The sequence below is a fragment of the Taurulus bubalis genome (genome assembly GCF_910589615.1).
Source record: "Taurulus bubalis genome assembly, chromosome: 3".
Lineage (NCBI taxonomy): Eukaryota > Metazoa > Chordata > Actinopteri > Perciformes > Cottidae > Taurulus > Taurulus bubalis.
The window spans coordinates 25,977,358-25,998,103 of NC_136591.1; the positions used below are offsets into that span (position 1 = coordinate 25,977,358).

General features: G+C 45.5%; 1 protein-coding gene across 1 annotated transcript in view; it reads left to right on the forward strand.

Annotated features, from left to right (window-relative positions):
* Positions 1–20,665, forward strand: part of nhsl1b (NHS-like 1b) — a gene marked incomplete at its 5' end in the record, with an annotated part of 98,026 nt that extends 77,361 nt beyond the window's left edge. Inside the window, 7 exons of the mRNA XM_079215630.1 lie at positions 34–186; positions 3,766–3,893; positions 5,935–6,139; positions 8,713–8,844; positions 10,634–13,942; positions 15,007–15,139; positions 18,077–20,665. Coding sequence (XP_079071756.1) covers positions 34–186; positions 3,766–3,893; positions 5,935–6,139; positions 8,713–8,844; positions 10,634–13,942; positions 15,007–15,139; positions 18,077–18,758 — 4,742 coding nt within the window. The 3' untranslated portion in view covers positions 18,759–20,665. The remainder of the gene's footprint in view (positions 1–33; positions 187–3,765; positions 3,894–5,934; positions 6,140–8,712; positions 8,845–10,633; positions 13,943–15,006; positions 15,140–18,076) is intronic.
* Positions 20,666–20,746: the final 81 nt, after the last annotated feature.

Genomic DNA, 20,746 nt, shown 5'->3' on the forward strand with positions numbered 1-20,746 from the left:
AAAGTCTATAACCTGATATATGTGTCTCTGCAGCGGTGTCGAACCTGGATGAGGAGAGCAAGTGGACGGTTCATTACACAGCTCCATGGCACCAGCAGGAGAACGTCTTCCTACCAGCCAGCAGGCCGCCCTGCGTAGAAGACCTTCACCGTCAAGCCAAAGTCAACCTTAAGACCGCGCTGCGAGGTAAGGGTTGTTCAAACTGGGCCTCAGAGTGCTTGACAGGATCCAACATACCAGCAGATAGAGTCGGGGTAGAGGAGTCATCTGCCTCTCACGGAGAGGAACGGACTACCGTGTGTTTGCTTTGTTCGAGGTTCACTTTTTAAAAATGGATAACAACAAATGAAGGGAAATTTAATTTCCACAGTCATTAGCCACTTGGAGTATTTTACAAGTTGCATACAAAACACAACAACCTTCAATTAACAGTAACACGGTTTGATGTGTTTTTTTTTTAACACTTTTACGTGTCTTTTAAGTGTCTTATTTGGTCCGACCAACTCAAATTAATTAAATTTGATAAATTTACTCATCTGAGATTTCTTTGGCTATTTTTGCTTGAAAATTGACAATAACCAGTAATTGATTATCAAACCTGTTCAATGTTAATTTTCTAACTAATGACTTGATTAATTGTTTGAGCTGACAAATCTCACATGTGCAAACATCCTTACATGAGATCAAGGAGATCAACTGCTTGAAAAAACGCCCAACCCTGAATAATTGCTGTTCCTTCCAAAGTTTAGCCAACAACACAACAGTGTGAGATCCTCTTCTCCCTGTCTGTGCAGCACAACAGACACAGTCTTGTTGTCGAACAAACACAGGGAGTCTAGTCACAGCAGAGTGAGACAACTTTTTATAATATTCTTACGACATGTTTACAACAAGAAATGGAAACGCCAGTAAATGTGGGCACCTGTTTCGCTGAGAGTTCCTGGGAAAGTTGTCCACCCATAACTCAGATAACAGATTGGGAGGTAGGTGTGAGAAAAGGTTTTTGAGGTGTGTGTATGAGTAAATGGGTGGATGTGTTACAGTAAATGCCCATTGTTTACATGCAAGGTTGGCCTTGTGTGCCAGCAGATAAAAAGCCGATAAAGAGCCGCTTGTAACCTGATGCTAATGGTGTGTAAAGTGTAAATAACCTACACACACACACACACACACACACACACACACACACACACACACACACACACACACACACACACACACACACACACACACAGCAAGCTTCCTTTATCTTTCTCATTGTTTGACCACTGTGCTGTTGCTGTTGTATATTGCTTCCTGCAATATTGATGTTGCTCGGTACGCAAACACCACCTGGGAGGTTAGATTGATTCTGCCCCCCTCTCCTCCTGTCATCGTCCTCTCATCCTGTCATCACCACTCAGCCCCAGGGGTCCGAACTGAAAGACAACAGGTGTTCAATGGGAGCACCTGTGCTGTCCATTGAGTCTTTGCGTGTGTTTTAGCTCATTTATTACTTGTCCACTCCCAGGAAGTTGAGCCTTTAGAGTTCACGCCTAACTAAAGCCCAGCCCTGAGAGAGTATATTTAGTGTTTTCTTCATACAGTACAACCCCAAAAAATATTTTAATCCAAAATACAACAATATAACTATTTCTGTAGCAATTAAACTACCATAATGTACTAATGACTGTATTTGTTTAAGATATTAAGTAATTTAGAGGTTAATATCAGAAGATTAAACCAGGCTCAACCCTTGTTATTGTGCACATGTAACTACTCACTAAATCCAGTGTCATCAGCATGAGGGCAGCAAGCTACACAAGTCTCCTTTCTGTTACAAAGCCAAACAATCAATAATCAATAACCAATCAGATGGCAACGTGCATCCACACACGTGGGCTTCAGCTTGTGTTTAGCGGTGAGGCTTTTGCAGTCAGCTGTTAAGAAAACGTGCCAACAGGTCGAAAAACATCAGTAAAGTTGCGTAACAGTCATATGACACTGTCAATATATCCCAAGAATTATGCATTAGTTTAGGCAATGATGTCATTCAGTGATAACCAGAGGCTGTAGTTTGTGTAAAGTGTTTATTTAGGGAAGAATATGTGTAGATTTTAGATTTTAATCCCCATAATTTCTTAAACATCATCTATTATCACCATCATAGCCAGCTTCATACGTATCATTGACAATTAACTGCTTACATTTTAAAGCTTTATTATTATGCAGCAAAATAAGCAAATGTTGCTGTGCTGATCCTGTCTGCGAGGCATCAAAACTTTACACGCCAAACTTTACACTAAAAGCTCTAAAACCCATCTGTACACTACCTGCGCAACACAGACACAGTGTACTGTCAATCACTATTTCAAATTTGATTGTCATGCCATTGGAAAATATATACACCATGCTCATATCATTACAGTATTTTTGTCCTTAATATTCTTAATTATTTCTGCTTGTCGTGTTGCCCCATCCTTCAGTTCTGCCTAGCAACAAGCGGCTCATCAAGGCATTATATTAGATCAACCTCCCTCAATCACACAACACCAATCACCTCAACAGCTCCACACCCCGTCATCATCCTCATTATCGTCGTGCTTTCTAAATCCCTTCTTCCACACCGCTACCACATCAGCCTGTTGTTACAGTTGCTACCTTTGCCAACCCAATTAGAATCCATTAGCTGACAGTATTATACATGCACCAGCGTGTCTCTCCTCTGAGATGGGCGGTAATTAGCTATGGAGATAGATGGCACATAAAAGGATCAGCATCTCTGAGGTGCCAGGCGAGGATTTATATGCATCTGTTTTGCACACATCCGTGTCAGTCACTAAAATGGATTTTCATTGTGCGTCACACACTGAATACATCCCAAAGATGCAGGAAAGAAAATACGGGGAAGTTTTAACATGTGAAACAGTATGGAATAATTGCCCTCAACAATTAAAATGTCTTTATTCTTCAAGTTACTGGCATCAGCAAACACACGCAAAACCCTCTAAGCTGTAGCAGTAGTATGGAATTAGCTATTAGAAGAGCAGACAAAGGATGCACTAGTTAGTAGATATTTGCAGGGAGAGATATGATGTGCTAAATGCCCCCTGAGAGAAAGAGGATGGAAAAGAGAGGGGGACAGTTCTGCCATCTGGGTGTGACAGACTGAAACTGATACCCCCTCTTGGTTACACACACACTCATTTATGAACTCCCTTCTTATCACACATCGGCACACACACATGCATCACAACCTCGTCACAGCAGGTGGTGATGAGAGGTGTGAGCAGCGCTTGGCAGCGTCCAACAGGCACCGCCGTCCTGTGCCACACACACACACACACACACACAGTGACAAGTGTTATACAGCGACATCTGTGTGTGTCCTATAGATATTTCACACATCCTTCCTACTGTGGTTGGATGACTTATTTTGTATATTTCTGTTCAATATACACAATAAATTCCACGGGATCGGTTTGTAGTGAGTGTTTGTATTGCGAGTTATGTGTTTAAATAGATAAAGATATATGTATAAACTCAGACTGTTTTATGGTACATAAATATATCTTACATCGACAAAGGAAAGTAAAAGTGTGACCTGAGTTGTTATGTATTACACAAAGCTCTCTTGACTAAATCTTCTCAAATAGAGACATGTGATCAAAATAAGAAACTGCCTGCAGTTGCTAACATGAAAAGATACAAGAAATCCTGCTTGAGACAAAGATCCTAATTGTTTCTTGTCTATAATATGTTTCTCTGTTTCTGTCTGTCCTGCAGAATGCGACAAGTTGAGGAAAGATGGTTTCCGGAGCTCTCAGTACTACTCTCAGGGTCCCACCTTCTCTGACCCCTTACAGTCCACCAGCAGTCTGCAGGATGAGGAGGATGATGACAATGATAAGAAGGTACACACAAACACTGCACCCACACACGCTCACAGCTGTCCAGGTGTAACAGTAAATAAGTGTGCATGTGTGTACACAGCAGTGCTGTGCAGCTGATTCAGCAGCATGGCAACGCACCTCCAGTCATTTCAACAGTGTCAGTCTGCCCTCTAGTGGTTAAATATGAGAATGCAGTTTAATCGACTTTCAGCTTTAAATCCTTGGTTGATACTGCAATAATCAGTAACATCATATTTTGTGCTAATTTTTAGGATTAGTGGTACATAGGGTATCCAGCACCAAGCTAACAATCACATTTTGTTGTGATCGTCAGCATTAAAAGTAGAGTTGATTTAAATGTTCAACTCACTGTTTTAGTTGCATCTCATTCTCTGGTATGTCAGAATTATTCAGGCAGAGCTAAATGTTTAGAGAGAATAAACACTGTTGTTGTTTTTCCTCTACACATGGTGGGTCTGTTGTTTGTCATAATACTGTAATTTAGAGCGAGAGTTAGAAGAAGAGAGACAGGAATAGAAAAGTAACAACAACAAAAGACAAAAACTGACCATTAGTGTGAAGTGAAGTGTAAATGGTTTGACAGCCACTTATGCCTCCTCTCCTCCCCTCATCCTGAGAGGGTCAGAGGGTCTTTCACTCTTATTACCAGGGTCTCCTTTGTCCCCCAGAGCCCCTTGATGTTGACCGCCTATTTCATTCCTTCCCTGACCCTCGACCCACATGACACACTGTTGTCTCTCTAAACTGTCGACTCCCATCTCTCTGTATCTGTCTTTCTACTTTCCACTGTTTGTCTCGTCCCCACACTTCCTGTTGTCCTGAGGCCAGTGAGCCTAACTTTGCCTGACAGCAACTTCAAAAGGAGAAACGTGGCTTCAGGTTGAGCCACGCTGCAAAAAATAACAAGCCGTGCCTTCTACCAAACTATTGCAGAGGTCCTTTACATCCTCCCCTATACTGCCCCTCTGTTGCCTCCCCTCCTCTATCCATCCATGCATGGTTTGTATAAAAGCACTAATAGCCGTCTTTTCTAGCCAGTGTTGTGCTGGAGGGTGTCCGGATAAAAAGTAATGGACATATAGGATTATTGCTGGATGTATTTTGGAGATTCTGAACAACTTTATTCCAGCAATTTTCAATCTCTGACTAAACAAAATCACAAGAGGATATTTTTCCCACGGTGGCGAAGCTCAACCTGATGCAGTGTCAACCAGGCACTTTTTGGTTGGTGCCCTGGAATTGATCTATAACAAGAACAATTTGGGATTATTTCTGTTCACTATGATGATTCAATACAATGTTTTTCAAAATATTTCCAATTGACATTGACAGCAAATTGAAAATAGCTGGTTTTCTGTTGACTAACAGAAATGTAGTCAATTGCAAGCCTGGATGCTGCAGTAAAACGTTGTCTGTTGCTTCACAGCAGTAAGTTCTACTTCAGGACTGATTCAGGATTGTTACAGTTTGAGTGATTCTCCCTCCTTTTCCCCGCTGTTACCCCTCCCCTCACTTGCTTTTATCCTGCCATTTTTATTACGCCATTGGTGTCCTCTGATACATGTTTGTGTGAGTGTGTTCGTTTGGGTTTGATTGATCGCGAAATGTGTTTACAGCACCACGGGCCTCTAAAGGTCACAGCAATGTAATATGTAATAAGTCTGTTTGTGTGTGTCAATAAGGTTTCTACAGTCAGTTGCAGTGTGGCAGAATTACGTTATATTCTGTTCTATGATACTATATTCTAACTCTCATTTTCTGATTCAAAATGACAGAATCTTTGTTTCCATTACCTTTCATTACCCCACATCATGTTTCATCAATCTCACCTCTGTCACTCTCTTCCTCCCCTCATCTCGTCTCAATTACTTAGCACTTTTATTAACTTTTTCATTCCTTGTATGTGTAATCTCTCCTCTCTTCTACCTTTATTTTCTCCCTGTTTTTGCTGTCTTTCCACTCTCCCCTCTCTCCCTCTTCCTCCCCCACTCCACTTAATTTTTTACATTGTGTTAACCGACTCTTCCTCTTTCTCATCTAGTCCATGGCTTCGTCAGCGGAGGACAACAAATCGCAGCTCTCCATGAGGCCCCAGACCCCGCAGGGAGGGGGCGAAGGAGGGGAGTTGTATGAGGTTGACGGACGGGTCCAATGGAACAAGGGTGCATCCCTCCCCACCCCAGAGGAGCAGATGAGGCTGGCGGCCCGTGCCGTGCCCACTGACATAGTTCCCATCAACGTCACAGGTATGACCTCTTGGCAACCACAATCATCTGCCCCTTGTGTCCATCTCTCACTACCGAGTACTGACCAATCCCCATCAGTGTTGGTAGTGGAAAATAAATCTCCTGGTCCTCTAGTTACATATTGAAAGATCCAACTACTTTGAGTTTGATCTGGCCTCATTCATTCCTGGTGTCTTTTCTGTAACGTCAACCTCTCACTAACATTTACGCATTTTGTTTTGTTTCTCTTCTTCCGTCATTTTAGCTTGATTGCTGTTTTTCCTGAGAGTTATATGAGAAGATAATATTTATTTCATGTCTTTGAATTTAATGCAGAGATGGCTCCATGTCATGCTCAGCCTAGCATAGTACAAACCCCATAAACAGGAGGGCACAACTAGCCTCCACCAAAGTCCAGCTGGGGATGATGGGAATGTCATTAGTTGTGGACAAATTCAAATCTTGACCTGGTGGTGGTGCTAGATGACTAATAAAAAATGCCTTTTAACTATCTCAAAACTGCCATATTGACATGTCATACCTTGTAATTGTATTGATATTCTCATATAATTCTCAGGGAAAAAAAGGAAATGTCAGACTGCTCCTTTTATAAACCCTCTGTGGCTGAGTGGATATAGACTAATCAATTACTGAATTCAGTCAGCCACTGAGGAAAAGCTACATGTGTCAGTCATGGATTCATGGGTGTCTGCCTCTCCTCCTGTACCTTCTGTGTATAGTTTCCTCTCTCACCATGCTTCTTGCAGATTGACCTTCACCTTCCTTCATGGGTGTGTGAGCGAGCGAGCGCTTGTGTGTGAAAATCGTTTGACAGCTTATATGAGGGTCAAGGCTTTTCGCTGACTTCATGTCAGATCGCGGGGCGTTTGGCAGATGAACACAGCAAAACGTGTCGATGCAATCCCCCTGTTAGCATGTGACATTTTTCAGCGCTATCTTCCACACACATAAAAATAGACATAACGTCTCATTCTGCCAGTTCTGATGATTAATATATTGCACTGTAACGTGTGTGGTGTTGCTCTCATAAGACATAAACTCAGATAGATATTTTTGTATGACAGATGACCAACAGCTCAGAGACAAGATGGCAGTTCAGTATTAACATCTGAATTTTGCTGTTGTCAATGTCAATATAACTCCCGCCGTACTTCAGACACTAATGAGTGCTTAATGTTGACTTCAGCTACTGTCACTCTACATTACTGAGAAAGGGAGAGGAAACACACACACATGCAGACACAAGAGAGAGATCTGGGATCTCTCTGTCACTTTGAGGGCCAACGTGATCGACACCATCTGCCCTCATATGAGTTTCTATTTCCCTAACGCTTGCAGGCTGTCACCAGCTAGCCAAATAGCAGGAAGAAGAGCAGTTCCTAGCAAAATAATACTCTTCCTTCAGGGAAGCTGGACAGAGAGTGAGAAGGATATTGAGAGGTGTGTGTGTGTGTGTGTGTGTGTGTGTGTGTGTGTGTGTGTGTGTGTGTGTGTGTGTGTGTGTGTGTGTGTGTGTGTGTGTGTGTGTGTGTGTGTGCGCGCGTGCTTCACCTCATATCTGCATGTGTGTAACGATAAGAGCATGCATTCTACCTCCTATCTCACAAATCTTACATGTATGTGTATACCTCAGTGACTTATTAGAAGGGTTGTAAATTAACACAAACCATCAGCCAAATTAATCTTTGAACAGCGCTTCAGTTATTGTTTGAATGATTATGCTTGGAGAGTAATAGCAGGTAAAGTGTGTCAATGTTTAGGCTCTTTGGCTGATGGATCATAAAGTTAAAGGGTCGGGTCACTTCTCTCGTGGTATAGTGCAAGACAGATACTTTTGGTTGTATATTTTCCCAAGTTAAGATATTTGCCCCTGAAATATCTTCCTCCACCCAAATAAATGGAGTAGAATCTAATTGTATTGGTGACGCTCACAGCATTGTGATAAGAGTTACATAAAGGAATCAACAGCAACGTGTAATAATTATAGAAAGATACCTATACAGACCTCACTGTCAACAGTTTTTGGAACCAATTTAAGCTTTATGCAGATATGTCTGTGGCAGTGTATATATTAGCCAATAAATAAGCAATAAATTACTCTACAGAAAGGCCAAAGTATAGGTTTGACAAATTTGAAACGGTGTCAACTTGTTACGTCTTGTTTATGTTAAAAAAAAATAAAAAATACTAGCACAAAAATTACTTCCCCACTAGTGATGTTGGGATTGGTCTCAGTTGGCAGTAGAGCTATAGCTTTTAGTAGAACCACTTTTAGTCCCTATGAAAACTGTTTAATGGGGTTTTCAATGCTGTGAGCCTTAGAGACCGGTTTCCATTCATCTACATTGTATTGGGGTGGACCCGGAAAATGTAAAAGACAGATATCTTAAAACCTGGGCAATTAAAACAGAACAATCTGTATGCCCAGATACCACTGGAAGTTGAACTGACCCTTCACTATTTCTACCCTGTTGATGTTGCATGTTCCCTTCTGCACGTTGTTGACTTCCAACTAACCGACTGCTGTTTGCCTGTGTGTTTGCCTGCCTTGCTCTCGCCCTCCCGGCCACCAGGGGCAGTGTTTGACCGACAGGCGAGCATCCGGCGCTCCCTCATTAACACTGACACCGTGTCCCGCCGGCCCAAGAAGGTCAAACGCAGAAAGACTATATCAGGGCTGCCTGACAACTTCAACCATGAGCTAGGTATGGATCACTGTGGGGCAATATGTTGCCCTCTACTGTCCACAGACCTGTACCAACACTCTGGACAAGCATCGAGCTTGTCAAGCACCTTTCATTTCTTCAAATAACCATATACTCTCTATAGATTTATGCTTTCATCCAATAACCATATACATTGAGTGGAGAATGAACTCCCCCCCATCAGTAATGGTCTTAGTAAGTCATATTGAGAGGGAGAAAATGACGCATGCAAGTCCACAGTGTTGGATCGAGGCCCTGCAGATGTTTTGTCGTTCCCTGTTTCAGTTCTTCATACCAAGTGTCCTCATTTGCTCTCTTTCACCCTGTTTAACTGTATCCACAGCCAGGAAGTTATTAAATCCCTTTTCAGTAGTGGTTTTAATTTTCACACTTTTTCCTCTCGAAATGTTTACACTCGTATAATCTTATTTTAGACTTTAACTGTTGGAAAATCATCTTTCTTAATTACGAATTGTGCCGTAATCTTTCACCTTAAACTTTTAATTTTTCTGTGAATTGTGTGTGTTACTTCTGTGCATGTGCCTTAATCCTGGGCCCTTAATAATAACCTCCTAGCATGTGTGTCTTACTCACCAACATTTACTGATAATGAGACAATAGGCCCCTGATCATAAACACCTAAAAAGGCCCAACCACCCATGTCATTTTCAGAACATGATTCTCAACCCCTCCAAACAGATAAGGGATACATAACTAACATAAAGTTTCAGTGGTCCCCATCTGAGCTGAGCTGGGTGTTAAGCGAACACTAAGCTTTTTAAGCTGACACTGCTCTGCTGACGGCACCGCATGGCTGATGTTTATTTACACGTCTCTGAGCTGTGGGACAGCCGCAGTGTTTAAGGAGAATGTAATTTTTCTGTGTGATAAGATCAGCATGGCTGATGGGAAAGGAGCTTTAAAGTCTGGTTAGTGACCAGCTGACGACAGCCTCTGAATGTCATGATTACTGGGCCAGGGTAATTGTCCCACTGCTTCATCCCTCCCTTTCCTTGCACAAGCGCTGCCTGCGAAGTAGACCTGCAGCTTAATCTATCGCAGCAGCAGCAACAGCAGCCAAGCTGTCACTCCAGCTTTTAGCAAAGGAGGAAGAGAGTGGATGTGTGGTTTAGAGAGAGAGAGGGAGCGAGAGAAGAAAGGAAGTGAGTATATGTTCTGAGATACGAGCATCAACAGGAGAGGCAACACAGATGGGAGACACACGAGAGATCGTCTCTCGTTTTACAACTCGTTCTTCAAATTGTTTGTGTACAAGCCGGTATGTGCAGTGTGTGTGTGTGTCTTTGTGATAGCTGCATTTCTGTGTGTCATTGTCTCTATATCTATCTGCATATTATGTATGTTCTGTCCTGTATGACAGTGCATGACCATGTCAACACTGTATGTGTGTGTCCATGTATGTATGTGTGTGTTGGCTGCCTTACCTGGTCAGCTGCCTGTCCTGGACCCCAGGGTATTATTTGCTTTTCTATCGGACTGAGCCAGAGCCGTAATAGGAGGGGAAGCATAGGAGGGAGTCTCTCTGTCCTCCCTTTCCTCCTTAATGAAAAAGACCAGAAGTTATTAGCGCATGAGACGGGTACAGCTAATCAAATTAATTAACTTCCATGTGACCACAGTTTATCTAACAGTCCAGTCCAGAAGACCAGAAAGCCTTGTTGTTGCAGAAGTTATAGAGAGGAAAGAGAAGGGCAGTGATGCAAAAAAAGAAAACAAGGTATTGCGATCAATCACATGTTTATCTTATTTTTTATTTCTTCCTCGGCAGCAAAGGGACACGGTGGAGAGCTCCGACCGCACTCCATGTTCATCCCGGGACAGTACTCCACCTTGGGTAGAGTTGGGAGCGTCAACTCAATGCTCCGACGTTCAGAGACCAGAGACTCTGGCTGCCAGACGGAAGTAATAAAGGTTGTGCCCCCATCCATGAGACGAATCCGGGCTCAAAGAGGACAGGGAATCGCTGCTCAAATGGCCGGCATTTCTGCTTCCTCCTCAACAGGAAGTATATCCATCTCGAGTAGTGACAGCTCTGGGATCTTGATGCTGCCTCAGTTTAATAGAGATCCCTCCCGTTTTCACAGTCTGCCCCGACAGGGAGCCAGGGTGTCCCTCAGTGCTGACCCCATCTATAGCAGCACCCCCATCAAGTCAGAGGAGCAAACTACACCTTCGAGGCAGATTGGCAAGCTTCAAGTTGATGATACAGTGGTGCACATGAGAAATGCCCCAAGGACAGGCACCCTGCCCCGGCCCAAGTCTCAGGAGTTGAGGGGGACACAGGCCAGTGATTGGGGCGGTGGTCCAGCATGTGTAGTCTCCCCGCATGCTGCCTATTCCACCTCGTTCATCCCCAATGCCACCCTGTCTAACTCCTCTGAGGTCATTACCTTCAACACCTCCGGTCAGCACCTCCACTTCCAAGCCTCAGCTTACCCCACAGCTCGACCGCTCAGTGTCGCCTCCTCCACCAACACTGACCCCAGGTTCTCCAGTCCAACAGCCATTACCCACAGCTTCACCTGCCCAGCTCTGGCCACTTCTACCCCCACTCATACACCAAAGAATGGCGGTCTGGAGGTTGCAAAACCTGCTAGTGAGTCAGGGCACTCTGACAGCAGTATACACAGCCACAGCACCTTGGCCCCCACACCTCCATCCTGTCTGCCAGAGGAGCAGTGGATCTACGACACGCCAGAAAACATGGTGGTTCCCCATCGTACTCTGACCTCCAGCTGCTCCAATCCTATAAGCCAGTTGTATAGCAGCCTGGATCGCTCTTCCAGGACCACTACTGACTCCAGCTCCCTCTATTCCCAAGACAATGATGGATACTACACTTCCATGCACCTGGACTCAGGCCTGCGCTCTCGCAGCCATGGCAGTGGGCATGGTGCAGCACCGGGACGGGCCACCAGACACAGCATGTACGAGTGCCGCGAGATGGCCGATCAGGAAGACTCTGGGAGCTTGTACAGTGATCGATCGCTGTCCCGCAGCATCTCCCTCCGCAAGTCCAAGAAGCCTCCTCTGCCACCAGCTCGTACAGACTCTCTTAGACGCAAGACTTCGGTGAAAAAGCCTCTTGGAGGCGTTAGCGCCATCAGCGGGGCTAAAGAGCCAAACGGAGCCCTGCTCAACGAGACTCTCATTGCCAGCTTGCAGCAGAGCCTACAGATGGGGCTGAAAGGAGGGAAAGGAAAAGGGGCCTCACCTTCTTCGCCCTCTCACAGCCCGAGTAGCGACTACGATGACCCTTGGGTGTTACGGCCACGCAGTCAGAGTAGCATCAGTGCAGGCAGCTCTGCAGCATCACTAGGAGCTAACGCCAACTGTGGAGGTGTGTCTAACGTGTACTCGTTATGCCATGTGACGCCGGCTCACAGTGACACGAGCAGCTTGCGCTCAGAATACGCTGATTCCTGGGGTTACTACATGGACTACCCACGTAACCATGGGGATCAGAGGGTGCAGACCCCTCCGGCCCATGCCACAGAGAACATGTCGGCTGGGGCTCACACAGGAGAATTACAGAATGGAGGTGAGAATCTCCACAACAGCCAGGCCCCTGGTGCTCCAGGCCAGGAGGGAGGTGTGGCAGTGAAGCCCAAAATGGCCACCTCCTCACCGGACAGGGTGCACCGGCTGACCTCCCCATCTAGCGGCTACTCCAGCCAGTCCAACACCCCCACAGCTGGAACCCCAGTGCCCTCGTTTGTCAGGTCCATGTCTCCCTCAGGCAGCCGGCCAAAGCCCAAAGTGCCCGAGAGAAAGTCATCTCTCCTCTCCTCTGTATCCATGTCCTCCTCTTCCACCTCCCTTTCCTCCAACACGTCGGACTCACTTAAAAGCTCCGGACCTCCTCCTCCACCACCTCCACCCTTGTCCCTCTCCTCCTCAGCTCCCAACACCCCTCTCAGCCCACCTCCACCCTTCCCACCCCCTCTACCGCCATGTTCTAGTGTCGGCACTCAACCGCCAGCTCCCCCGTTACTATCCACCCCTCAGAGTCAAGCTCTGAGCGGGCCTCCTGCTTGCTCCACCTCCCCAGAATTCCCTCCTCCTCCATCCCCTGAAATGCTAATCCACCCCAGTTCATCTTTCAATGGGAGCTTCAGTCCTCCCCCTCCCCCTCCCCCTCCTGTCCCCTCCATGGGTCCCCCTCCACCTCCTCCACTGCCTGCTTTTGTCCCACCTTCCTCCTCCCCATCTTTTGTGAAGGCAGTGAAAGATTCTCCAAAACCAGCTCCTTCCAACAGCCCTACAAAGTCACCTAAACCCCTGATCACCCCGTTTGCTCTGCAGAGTGTGCTGCTGCGCTCTGTTAAACGGCCAGAGAAGGAGATTAACGGCAAATCAGACCACACCAAAGCTCAGCTTCTAAAGCCCCAGACCGTGGAGAAGTCTCACTCGTTGGAGCAACCTGCTGTGATACATCTGTCAAACTGCTCCCCAGAAGAAGATTCACGCAACTCCTCACCATCACCTGTGTCAAGGCTCTTGGAAGAGTTGTCTTTAGACTACAGTATCACAGATGACGCACCAGATAGTGCCATCATGAATGGAAAAGCGGAGGATCAAAGTTACTTTATCCTAAACGGAAGACAAAAAGTTGAAGGACGGGAATCATTGTCCAGTCCCCCACAGAGCCCCCGAAGCTCTCCGGTCAAACAGAAGCCCCCAGTGGTCTCCAAGAAACCGCACATCTCTTTTCTCCCACAATTTAGCCCCCAACCAATCAATGAAAAGGTTCCATCTCAGCATGAGGATACATCCAACCTGTCACAAATAGAAGACCAAGTAGATGCACCGCAAAGACAAATACAGAAAGAAAAGAAAGAGATTAAAAGTGAGCAACAGGAGGAAGAGGAAACATCAGAGAGCTCTGAGCTTCTCTCAGAATGCAGTGAAACATCAACAGTAACCCAGAACGAGTCCTACATGTCTGCTTCTGACAGCCAGTCATGTCTTGACCATGAACTATATACCAATGGAGAGGCTCAACAAGAGGAAGAGGATGATGGAGATGGAACAAGTAGCACGACTGGATCCATCAGCTCCAAGGAGGACGACACTGGTGAGTCTGACTTAAATACATTTATCATGTTTTGTTATCACCAAATCAAAGTTAGACATATATAATGTTTGTGTAGAGAGAGCACACATTTTAAATGGTGTCAGTTGATATTTTACTTATCTTTACTTCTTAGTTAAGCTCATTATCATAATCCTATATGGCTTGTGGTGATGCTGCTGCCTGCCAGCTGTGCGGCCAGCTCCTCGGGCAGCTGTGAAATACATTTTGCCTTCCAAAGCAACAGATCCAAACTTGAAACCACAAGCTTTTAAAGATTTGAAAACTGTGAAAATAGCGCAGGAGAGACGGCTTATCACTGGGACAGCACTGCTGCAGCCTCCCAAATTCATCCTCTCTTCCTCTCTCTTCTACATTTTCATATGCAGATACCTCTCGTGGCTATTGCCCTTCATTTCTCCCGCATTGCTTTTTTTTCTTCCTCTGCCCCCCCCTCCACCTCAGCCTCCACTGTCTACTCGACTCCTCTCCACCCGCCACCATACATCCATATTTCCAAATATCTATTTTTTGCCCTTTCCTCTTCTTTTCTGTTAATCTTTCATCCTCAATCTGTCCTGCTCAGCCCCTCTCTCCTTCTGTCCTGCTCCCTGTCTATCATTTCTTCTCTCTGGGGTAAGGGAGGGGGCAAGTGTCCAGAGGGGGCTGCTTTTTGTGGTTGGAGCAAAGGGGGGAGGGGCTCTATCGTATCAGAGGGGAGGGGAGCAGATCTGGGAAGGGGATGGAAGGGAGGATGGGGAGAGCGTAAAGTGAGACTGCCTGCAGCAGCTCAGGCAGTCGAAGCGCAGATGTGAGCACGGAGGTTGGAGGAGGAGGAGAGAAGCTGAACAAGAGGAGAAGAAAAGACAGGATATCTAGAGACCGAAAGAGAATGTAAGAAGACAGTCCAGCACCTCCTCCGTACCACTTCAGGTTTCATAGACAGCCAGGTTAATGCGACTAGATGGGGAATTTATGAGTGTGTGTTTCACTGAGTAAACCTGAAGCATGTGTGTTTACTCTCCTGTAACTGTGTGTGTGTGTGTTTGTTTGTTTGTTTGTCTCAGGTGAGGTGTTCTACTCCAGTACGGCCGAATCGTCTCCGGCCCTGTCAGCCAACGGGGCCTCCCGGGAGAACATGGTCACCCCGACTCCCACGCGGCCCCGAACCACTGATGACCTTTTTGCCGCCATTCACAGGTACCATGATGCATTCCTCCATTTCACGCATCTTGTCACTTCTTCCTCTACTCCAACTTTTTTACTCCTAACCCACTTCAACTCATTTAAGATAATTTATTCCACTAAGCTAATTTATTTTATCTCAAGCATTCGCTTTGCTGTTCGTCTTCCTCTCCCCCTCCAGTCCCCCCCTCCTTCTCTGTCAACATCTCATTCCCTCTTTCTCACCCCCTCGTAAACCACAATGTATCACCCTGAAGTCCAAGCTCCTTCAGCCCATGATTTCTCTTTTTCCATCTCCACACCCCTCCTCTTCCTCTCCCTCTGCCCTCCAGCTCTCAGTCATAACTTTACCCGGCGCTGTCCCATCTGCAAGCATACACATCTGTCACATAGCTGGTCTCTGGAGTCTTCCAGCCCAGAGTGTTTTTTTTCTTCTACTCCTTATCAGTGATGAGTCTGATTCAAGAAGCAAAAATGAGTCAGTAGTCACATGTTTATCAAGGCATCTGTGTTAGTGAAGTCACTTTAGCGTTGCTCATTCTCAGCAGGAGAAAAAAGGCGGGTGCCTTATCCATTATTTAACTACTCAACACCCTCGGGTCCTAATCTAGGTTAGAGGCCACCAGAGAGATTTGTCTTTCTCCCTCTCTCTGTTTCTATCTCTCTCATTCTTGTACACACTGATATACATATTGCATACCCGTGCTCCCGTGCTTCAAAGGCAGGACACATAAATTTCGCATGCAGCCCACCAGTTTGTGTTTCACGGTCACGTGCAGCGGCAGTTGGAGTTCTCTTGAGCATCGCAGGATTTAATTTCACGGGATTTTATTTCTGCCGGCGACAGATTGTTGATGTATTTATGGTGCACACATCACGTGTGCAAGTGCGATTTATTGTGCAGTTTAATTGGACGACAGGATTGTGTAAGCACGTGTGCTTAAACCTCACAGTGGAACTGTTTGTCGACCACTTTCTTTACTGCTCTCCTCCTCCATTGCATCTCCTTAGTATACAACATATAGAATCATTTTATTGTTGATACGGGGGAAGTGATGACGGACTCCTGGCGGTGCTGTTGAAATGAGAGGATTCGACAACTGAAAGAATTAACTCTAATGTACATTATTACTTGAACACATTGAGAGTTTATTTACCAAAAAAGACTTTTAACATCATATCTCTCATTAAAATAAATTTGAGAAATTTGGATACATTGTTTTGAAACGTCAAGAGATTGTGACACGATGGTGACTTTCCTCTCTCTAACTGTTCCTTCTTCACCTCTCTGACACATTTCCTCTCCCCTTATCACCTGTCCAATACCTTTGTTTTCAACTCTATTATTTCACCACATTTCTTATCTTCTCCACCGTATCTCAAACAGAGAATGATGAAAATGCCCTTGCATCTGCAGCATAAAATACAACCTGTCCGAAGGGAGAAGCTCCAAACCAAATGTAATACAAACAGAGAAATCGATAGAGCACTCTGAGATGTGTCTTAAATTGCAGCCTTGTTTACCTCTACAGAGACTGGTAGCACCGCCTCTCTAGCGTATATTTGTGAATTTAACAAACCGTGAGTTCAGTATGGAGCCGTCTTGGTTGACTGAGTTCAGGTGTGTGAGTGTATGCATGTGTAAATGTGTGTGAGAAAAGTCTTACGTAATGCTGATGGGTGACTGTGGCGAGGAAGCTCACAGGGAACGACGCTAGATGTAGGTGGAATTTAGGGCACAGACATATTTTGCAGTCTTCCTACAACAATAACGCAGACTCAGATTCTCTCACAGACCGATTACACTCTCTAGTTCTCCCTCTCATTCAACCTTCACAAGTATATTCTCCCCAGGTTATTTGTCCTGTATGGAATAATTGTTTTCTGTAGATTTAATCTGAGGATTAAGGATTTTGTTTCACTGCGTCCTTCACTGCTCCCTTTACGTTTTGCATCAAATTCCTCCCATTATCACATAATCTGTATTTTTCTGCCTTTAATCATCTCTGTCTCCACTTCTCTTCCTTCCTCGTGCCGTGGGTGGGAGCATCCTTTCTAGAGCGGTGCGAAGTGGCAAGTAGCCCCTTCCCTTTTAATTAGCAAGCCTTGTTTCTGCCATCGCGGTGATGCTACCTTTGGATTAGCAACAGTAATCCCACAGTGCAACCCCATGGACCACAGATTAATACAGCTGTTTTCCTTGCTAGACCTAATCCTCCATATTCTGCCAGTTGCAGCTTTATTGCTATGCTTTGGTGCAGGAGTTATTGACAGTGCAGGCTGAGTGGTGCAGTCAACCACTCTGATACCCCCTGTTGAGGGAAGGCTGAATCGTCCTTGTGTGATTAAAACTGCTTTGGACATTTTTCCCAGTTTATGTTTTTGATTAATTTCATTGTGCCGCTTCTGAGCTTTCCTGCAGAGTTGCAGCGTCTGCAGCTTTTCTTGTAAAAACTCTTTGGATTTCTTTAGCTTAAATGTAACTGTTCTCCTTGCCCTCACTAAATGTTTTTAGCATCCACGCTACTCAATGCTCGTTATTTTTTTTCCACTTTTAAGATTCGTACTGTGACGCATGACTGCTGGGAGCAGTGCTGACATATGGCACATTTGGGACAAATACTGAGGCGCGAGGCCACGTATTTGAAGTGCAATTCTTTTTTAGCTACTCCAGCGCTGAAACATTCACAAGGCTGGATTGAACAAAGGCTGCTTCCTGGTCATTTATATGGAATCCACATATTCTGTAGCCTGATTTCAATTTGAATAATTGGATTTGATGATTATTTCCTGACAAAACTGCCCCCATCCCGAGCATTTCAACTTGCTCTTCCATCTGTTCAACATCTTAAGTTATTCAACTTTGTATAAATGCAATAACCCTGCTTGCACTGACTCACTTTGCAGAATGACAAGCATGTCATTAATCTGGTTATCTACAATTTCCCCTAGGTCGAAGCGCAAGGTCCTGGGTCGCAAGGAATCTGATGAGGAAAAGTCCCGGGCTGGGAGCAGCCCTCAGTCTCCACCCGTCACTCCGACAGGCGGGTCCCCAGTAGCAGTGTCCTCCTTGCCCCGCCAGTCAGGCTCCATCCAGCGCAACCTTCGCAAGTCCTCCACCAGCAGCGACACCTTCAAGGCCCTTCTCCTGAAGAAGGGCAGCCGCTCCGAGACCAGTTTCAGGATGTCGGCCACTGAGATGCTCCGCTCCACTGACCCTCGTTCCCAGAGATCACCCTCGGAGTCCTCGTTGGACTCCCCCGAGGCGTCACCCTACTCGCTGATGGCGCCACACAGCCCGTGTAACTCCCCCGGCCGTGGCATGAGGGCCATGGATGAGTGGAGCCGCTACGAGGCCTTGGCTATGTCCTCGCCAACTTCTCCATCCTTTTCGATGAGCGGGTTTAGGTACGGGCGCTCACGCACGCCGCCCTCTGCCGCCAGCAGCAAGTACAACGCACGCAACCGAATCCTCAGCAGCCCAATGACAGTGATCTGTGAGCGCGAGGGCGAGGGCGAGTTGGCTGAGAGCGAGTACGGAGACACTACAGAGCGTCTGTCAGCACCCACTGCTCAGACGCTCTCTGTATTCAATAACTCCAATGGCACTTTATCTGATGAGAGCAGAAGTTAAAAAGCAAGGACCGCCCCTTAGATACAAGGAGCTGAACTCACTCGTCATAAACCGGTAGGGGGCAGGAAGAGGAGCCAATAGGAGGCCCTCTAGAGACACATTCCTGAGCCCTACCCCCTCGGCGTTGCCTCGCAGGCAGTTAAATGTCAGGTGCTGATGTGAGGTCAGAGGTCGCCCCGTCATGGACCAGGCTTAACTTAGTCTGAAGTGGATAACTGTATCTGCTGCACCTTTTCATTACTCCCATGAATTCTCAATCTGTCCTTCGTTTGGTGACTCACCCATTGTGTTAAAAGAATGGTGTTGCTTTTACGCCTGGTGTTCTTAGTTTGTTTCCATTTGTTTTGCTATTTTTATTTTTTTTACTTTTATGTCATTAACATGCAGGAATATTTTAGTTTCTTTGAAGGACCAGGATAAGATAGTGAACTGAAGGAAGCGAAAAGTCACAAGTTGTAACTTGTGCTGCTGTGGTGCTACGTAGCTAGGCGGTTGGAAAGAGTGGAATGTAGAGCTGGACGCTCGCCTTGTGAATCTTCTCAGCTTCGGCTTCTCTTCCGTTGGCTCTGGAAAGTGTTTGAGAGCACCGCGGTTTGCAAGTGTTGGCTTCAAACGGCTCACAATATTGTGAAAAGAACCCGAGGAGGTGGTACAACAGACGGCTCCTCAGTTCAGCTTCAGCTCCGGTTATTGGCAGGTTTTGCTTACTTCTCTTAGGTCAGAGGTTTAGTTTGCAGAGCTGGTGTGTTCAGGGTCCGTAGGAAGAGCAGAGGGCTCAGTGCTGCCACCTAGTGACGGCCAGGAAGTAAACAACTGGAGAGCGTAAAAAGACTTAACCAAATCAGCAAATCTACTCTATGAAAAAGGCTCATAAAACCTCTATTAATTGAATTTTAGTTTGTAGATTTTGCATTATTGTGCATAGATCTTTTTCTTTGTTTGTGACTTAAAAACTATGTTTTAAAGATTGTTTTAATAAACAAGTGATGTCATGACGTGTTTGGGAGTTAAGTTTGAATCTATAAATGTAAAGACAGAAATGACATTAGAAGAAAAACTTGTTCTCCTGTCTGGGTCTTTTAGTGACCATGTTAGGTACCAAAGAGCTGACAAATGAACCGCTGGCCGTTAAATTGGAAGAGAACACCATCTGAGTGACACCCTGCATACAGCCCAGTCATTATGAAATTTGCTGAAACCTGCTTGAAGCTTTTTAGGGCTTAACAGATTTCTATAATGCTGTTGACCTTTCTGCTAAGTTTATCCTTTTGCAGTTTTATATGATCCTGTATGTAAATACATAGAGAAAAAAGGAGTTTTAAGTAACATTTTGACTTATTTTCAAAGAGTGTACATTTTTAGAGCCCTGTGTTTGCTGGAAGGGTGTGGTTACCTTTTTGTAGATTATTTATTTTCTCATAGCAGGGCTGTAAAAGGTGTCATGATCAGAGTCAACCAGCGGGGTGATGGAGGCACAGGGGAGAGTTAAGGCCACATTTACTATGCTGATCCCACCAGGCCATTTCTTTTTCATTTACAGGTGCTTTAAGTAACAAAATGCCATAATGTCACGATTTATGCTAAAGCCTTCTACTGCCCTTAATCCTGAGTCATGCAAACCCCACGCCGGTGCTCACAGCTGAGTAAATGTGGTCTCCTAAGAGTCGTAAACTGAGGTGACAGGCGTGTGACTTAATAACCTCTTAACGGCCATAACACCCTGTGGTTTAATCACCTGTGACCAAAGTGGGTCCAAGCTCCCACAATTGAGCACTGGAGGCCCGGGCTTCGTCTCATGACACGAAAACGTCTCAATTGCAGAGGGCTTGTGAAAAGACTGGAGGACAGAAAAAGTAGTGGGAGTGGAGCTGGTAACGCTCTTGTGTCTGTCTGTGTAATAAAAACAAGGTGATATTTAAAGGGCCGGTTTCTGTGTCATTTCTCTGTGTGTGCGTGCGTGTGTGTGTGCGTGTGTGCGCATGTGTGCG